The sequence below is a fragment of the Pteropus vampyrus genome, unplaced genomic scaffold (assembly GCF_000151845.1).
Source record: "Pteropus vampyrus isolate Shadow unplaced genomic scaffold, Pvam_2.0 Scaffold377, whole genome shotgun sequence".
NCBI lineage: Eukaryota > Metazoa > Chordata > Mammalia > Chiroptera > Pteropodidae > Pteropus > Pteropus vampyrus.
This window is the reverse complement of record NW_011889158.1, coordinates 468371-474911: the sequence shown is the minus strand read 5'-3', so window position 1 is coordinate 474911 and position 6541 is coordinate 468371. Positions and strand designations below refer to the sequence as shown.

Genomic DNA, 6541 nt, shown 5'->3' with positions numbered 1-6541 from the left:
CCGGTGACGCAGGCAGAGCGGCGGCATGGGGGAGGGACGGGGCCCCGGCGGCACCCCGCATCCTCTTGGCGGCACCCCGCGTCCTCCTGGCTGCCCGCCGTCCGCCCCCCAGCGGCGGCTTCAGACCGCCCCTGCCCCCCACAGGCCGGGCTTCGAGTCTGTCTCCCGCTTATGATGTTGCTAAGCTGCCAGATCACACTGTACCTTACTGATAGTGATCGAAACAAACAAAAAACAGAAACATTTCCAAATAAGAGCAAGGTCTGGGTCTTGCAGTCGCCTTTTTTTAAAGGGAGGGGCAATATTTAGGGATAAGGGTCCTCGCCATCTGACGGCTGTCTCTCCGGTACGTGTCCTTTTCCAGCTGGAGAATTACATCCAGGACAACATGAAGAAGGAGATGGTGGAGATGCAGCAGAACGCCGTGCAGAACCAGACGGCCGTCATGATCGAGATCGGGACGAGCCTGCTCAACCAGACAGCGGCGCAGACTCGGAAGCTGACCGACGTCGAAGCCCAAGTGAGTAACGAAACAGAGCACGGGTCTGCCAGGTAAATCCCTTTGCAAAATCATGCTGCACGTTTCCAAGGAAGGAATGGCAAAGAAAGGTCAAGTACAGCAGGAAAAACGGGCTGGACCGATAATTTAAGAACTTGTGGCTAGACAGGAATTTATAATAGGTAAATATATTTTTTCATTTTTCGTGCTGAGGTTAAATTATATTTAGTCTACTAAGGGCATTCAGATCGTGTTCATCTTATTCACACTTGACGACAAGATAAATGCCCCTCCGCCGCACCGGTATTTTCTGGACTCTGCATTGTCCTTGTCCTTTCTAAGTCCGTAACTTTGTGATGCACGGAGAGGTGGAAAGCACTGGGCAGAGGGCTGGAAACTGTCCTTAAATCTAACTCTTAAGAGAAAAGCTGCGTCTCAAAGAGCCGTTAAGACAGTTCGCGGCATGAGCTTACACGATCTGGTCTATGACTTTACAGAGAATGAAGCAAACAGAACAGTCGGCGGCAGCAGCTGCAGCACAGAGGGAGCTTAACTATGAGCCAAGGGCCCTGAGTTCCATGACGGGTCTAGTCCCGCCCGTAACTGGGTCAAGGAACCTGAGCAAGGCAGTCAGCTACCCTGGGCCTCAGCAGCTCTGAATGTAAACTCGAGTGGAGGACTGATTGCTAAATTCCCTTTAAGCTTTAAGATTCTACGAGCTACTGGGTAATAGGAAAGAAGACTATGAAATATGAAAACATTAAAAGAATAACTGCGAGACATTAAAACAGCAAAACATTAAAAAATTCATCCAGAGTCTGCTAAATGACACGCAACATGTGACCCAAGAAGAATCGTCCAGCTGGAAAAAGCACTGCTGGAGGAATGTACAGGGGTGCTCCAAGTTCGGGCCTCTGCCCTGGGGAATCGACTCGCTGGTCCCCAGCCCCGGCTAATAAAGCTCATATCTTCCTGCTCTGAGATAACAAGGAATGCTACAAGGATTAAAAAAAAAAAAAAAAAAAAAGTAGATTTAATTGTTAAACAATCCCCACGATGTATTATTCTGATTTGCTACTTCGGTTAAAAACAGACATCAGCCAGGGGTCGGTCAGGGAGACCACAAGCCCTCCGCCTGTGACGTGACCACGTCTAGGAGGTCCAGGCGCCGTGTCACGTCTCCCCGAGCACTGCTGGACAAGGCGGCGAAAGCAGCAGGGAGGCCCGAGAAGAATAAAAGACCTTTATCTGAGGACAGAATAAGATATCATTTGCTTACCAAATTTTCTCACAGTATTAGAACAGTTTAGGAAAAATATAAATTTTTACACAGTGGATCACAACAAGGTACTGAAAATGGTAATCCCAAGAGGTAATAAATGCTAAAAATGAAAACACATAAAAATTTAAAAGTAAATGTATCGATGTATCTGTAGTCAATTATGAAAAATAAATGAGTGACGCTAAAGTCACATCCCCCACCTTTTCATAGTGAAACCGGTGGGCAATCAGGCTCGTCCAAAAGATGCTCTGGAAGTACATTTCTTATATTTTCAGATCACAGTAATAAAAAAAGTATGATGCGTTAAAATGATGGAAACCTTTGCTCCACCCTGTGTAAGTCTTACTCGCATTTAATGAGTTTTGGGTCACATGATTAAAAAATCTGCTGTGAAACTAGGTATCGCATGATCCAGGAGAAGAGGAAAAAGGAAGATGGCTGAAGAGACAACAGCCTGTCATGTCCTACTGAACATATTAAAACGGCTGAACCTAAGCGAGGACATCAAGGGATTTTGTTTCTGATCTGCTTCCGGCATTTGCTGAACAGCTACTGTGTTTAATAGGTTTAAATCCAAACATGAAAACTTCTGATCAGAAACAAGATTCTCCTGGCCTGTCAGAGGCTATTAAACCGAACAACGGTTGGAGGTCAGAGATCAGAGCGTAGAGACAACAGACAACACCGACCCGGAACTGGGGACAGTCACCTGCAGCTGGAGGCCTTTGTGAGGGGCAGGCAATGCAGCTGGCCCTCTGGGTGGTCGGGGTCTGTGCGCCATCCTCTCCGCCTCTCCCCCACTGTGCTCAGGTTAGAGCCCTTGGGAGCTAGAGACTCGGGGTTCCAAGCCCCTTTCAGCAATAACCGACAGAGATGTGGGTCAATCTGTATTCCAGGTGTTAATATTAACCCAGCCGTCGCGCTGGCCAATGCCTTTGTTCATCCACAGAAGTGTGTCCAGGTATGAACGCATCCAGCCACAACAGGCCTCAGCCAAGCCTTTAGTGAATGACACACACCCCGAGCAAACAATGCTTCTTTCAAAGACCCTCACTCCTGCGCAACATTCTGCCTTACACTTACACGTGACATCACATCCTGAATAGCTGTGGCACAGAGGATGTGAGTAATGGATTCTTCCGGGTAAGAGGCCGCCAAACCGAAAGAATTCTTCCTTAAGGTTGCTGGAACACAGTGGGGACAGAGACACTGCACGCGGCCCTCAAAGCCACACCGAGCTCCCACGTGACACTGACGTGTTACTGTTTCCTAATCGGTTGACACGATTTTTTAAAGAAGAGGAATGGGAAAGAAAAAAAAAAGGCTAAAGTGAATACGAATAGGAAGAGCTAGGCTAAAATGAGCTGTTTAGCAGAGGCGTGTGACTTGTAACCACGTCGTCTGCTGATACGTGTGAGAACAGGATTTTGTTTTGAGCAGAGGCGAAACCTTTTGTCATTTATCAACAATCTCTGATATGTTGAATATGACCATTTTATACTCCCACTTGTCTCACTGTATGAAACGATATGACAAAACATGGCAAAACAAGAAAAATAACATCATAATACTGGACACAAATACCATTGTCCAGAACTATTAAACACTTTCCAAAATAAAGACGTGGTGAAAAAAAACATTTAAACACAGTCTGATTTAATCCAGGAAGTCAAGACTTTTCTGATAATGGAAAATACACCAAAATAAGATACTTGGGTAAATAAATAATACCTTAGTTATGTTTTCCTATAATTTAGATAACTTAATTAAAAGGAAGTTACATCTAATTTTAAAAATGATAAATAGGAATTTTGTTTTGTTACATTTAGGTATTAAATCAGACAACAAGACTTGAACTTCAGCTTCTGGAACATTCCCTTTCTACAAACAAATTGGAAAAACAGATTTTGGATCAGACCAGCGAAATAAACAAATTGCAAGATAAGAACAGGTAATAAAAAGAGCAAAAAAAAAAAAAATTGTAATCCAGTATTGCACATTTTCTAGATATGAAAGCCGATTTCATGTGACTGTTCATCATAAGCTGGCTTCCAAGATGACAGGTTTCTCACCGTGTGCTGCACAGGGATCAGAATCTCTGAGGGGAAGGTGGGGAGAGGGTCTGGAGACTGGCGTGGCATGCAGCTGCTAGCGCAGTCCTGGATTTTGCTTTCGCCCTGTCCCCCTAAAGGTTCTCTTCCTGTGACCCTCCACGCCCGTCTCAGTGTTATGCACGTTAGTCTATGAGAAAATAACGCCGCGGTACTTGGCCTCGGCGTTTTAACACTCACTCTGCCAAGTTTCTTTTCTCTGGGAACTTAGTGTTTTCTAATGCAAAGCGGTCTACGGCAGGAAAACTACACTTGCATCGTTTCATAATGAAGTACCTACGCCTAAAACGCATGCTAAGTAAAAACAAAAGTTAATATTAAACATGACTGTAGTAATATTTAAATAAAATGTAGAAAAATCTCAAGAAAACCAACACAAACACAAAAATTATAGGTGATGGACAGGGATGATTTTCAGAGGTTAATTCCAGCTGAGGACATAGAAAGACGATTGTATTCACATACTTGATTATTTCTAATCAAGACACACACATGATACGGGGAAAGGTTAAACAACAACATACTCTTTCTGTTTCACAATGAAATAATTTCGATTAAATTATTCTTTACTCAACCAAAAATGACTATAAACTTACTGTCTTATCATCATTATTTTCTGCTAATCGAGAACTAAGCTGAAATAATTCTTTCTGCTCTTTGGGTACCAATTTTAACTCATTATTAATTTATGATTTGAAAAAGCAAATGGATTTTTAATCTAAGTATTTTTCTTTCATATTTCAATTTTTCTCTTTTGCAAAGTAATAAATAAATATTGAGACCAATAACTAAGATATGACAATCTCTCTAATGTCATTTTGTCAAAAGGGTCTTATTTAATGGTGCTCTCCTTGACATGCTGCCATCATGTTGGGGACATACGGGACCTGGGTGACAACAACTTTTGTCGCTTGCCAGTAATGCCTGTGAGAAACCTAGGAGATGTCTAGTTTGTTGAACATGCTGTAGTAGTGAATACTGTCCACTCTTTAGGTTTCTGATTTAGTATGCCACGATGCTAAAATTCTCAGTTAAGTCAGTCATCTATATCACCCAAATAATCATCTTTGTAAATATTTGTCAATTCATATTGCCTTTTGCCTAAAAAAGTGTGAATCCTACTCCTGAGTTCAGACACGCTGCTTAATATTCTCACTTACCAGAAGCAAACCTGTCATACAGTCAGCCTGAACTACTTTAAAATAAAATCAACATTCACTACATTTTTTGACCATCCATGATTTGGTGAAATTTTTTTGTATGTTAAAGCTTTATAATGTACAAAATAGTGGTCCCACGCTGAAGCTTGCTTAATTCCTGAATAATCCTGCCTAAAAAAACCCTCAAAAGGTTTCAACTAAAAGCCAAAAAATTTCCCCCAATTTAATCTATGATGACCAATGATATACTTTTCCAATCATTCAAGTCCAGTTTTGTATGACATAAAATTTAAACATCACACTTTCTCCATAAAACCACCTTGTCAAACGTAACTAATCAACTAAAATTTTATGTGACTTTGAACAGTAGCGCTCCAGACCCTGGACTGCAAACATCTAGCTCGGAGCTGTTTCTGAATGACCTGCCACAGTACAGACACTGAAAGATACAACTTTTAACAGCTGCCTTATCATAAAAACCACATGTAGCAAATCCATAACCGCAGGAAGAATCATCTTTATAGCAGCTGCAGAAATCACATTCCCTTTTTTCACAAACAGGAATCAAAATGACAGTAATAAGGTTTTTTCATCAACGACAGTAAATAAATAATAAGAAAATTGTGCTGATGATTCTTCATCTTTCGGTAAATTCGGCAGACTGTGTTTTCAGGTGCCTCAAGTGTTGACAAGATTAAGATTTCACGTGCAAGAACATCATTGCACAAATATGTGAGTGTGGTGCACGATTTGACAAATTTTAAATTACCTTCCATTATTCCCTCAAAGTGCAACTGCTTTCTTTATGGAATAGTTTCGAGTGACGTCGAAGCACTTATTAGGGTGACCGTTTTTCTGAAAACTGCCACTACGGCACTTTCAGATTCGCCAGCTGAAGCTGTAAGTTACTATGTATTTTTTTATGTTACCGTTTTTTTTTCTTCTTTCAGAACAAATAAGTAATTTAGGGACTATCTGTACCTGTTCGATGAAGCTGTGATCATTGGCATAGTGATGGCTGGTACTGGGAAGTGCTACTATTGTCACTGTCCCCTTCTGAAAAGAGGCAATAAAAACTCAGGGTTCGGCCTTGGTCTTTCCCCGCACTTCTCAACTGGCCGTGAATTGCGTGAATATAAAGTTACAGCATTTATGGCGATGACCAAATCGATCATCTCATGAGCGAAGCTTCCGACAACGCACGTGCTTCCCGAGGCCCCGCGTCCTTTCCTCTGCCACCTCTCACTGCTGGCCACGGGGTCTGCCACAGTGCGCCAAGTTCTTGCTGCAAATTTACACTCTATTCGTATCTGTTTGTTCCCATTTACATTTGACCCTTGAACGACATGGGGGGTGGGGCGGTTGGGGTGCAAGACCTGCAGTTCAAACCCATGTAAATGGACCCAGAGTTCAAACCCATGTTGTTCAAGGCTTAACTGTATTTAGTTTCCTTTCATTAAAGAAATGCTGACTGCAATGCACTCACTTG

The 6541-nt window shown here is 42.4% G+C and overlaps 1 protein-coding gene across 1 annotated transcript in view; it reads left to right on the top strand.

The window, feature by feature from the left end:
- Positions 1–132: 132 nt before the first annotated feature.
- The window catches only part of ANGPT2 (angiopoietin 2), a 23294-nt gene continuing 16885 nt past the window's right edge, over positions 133–6541 (top strand). The window contains exons 1-2 of the mRNA XM_023523059.1: positions 133–520; positions 3611–3732. Coding sequence (XP_023378827.1) covers positions 389–520; positions 3611–3732 — 254 coding nt within the window. The 5' untranslated portion in view covers positions 133–388. The remainder of the gene's footprint in view (positions 521–3610; positions 3733–6541) is intronic.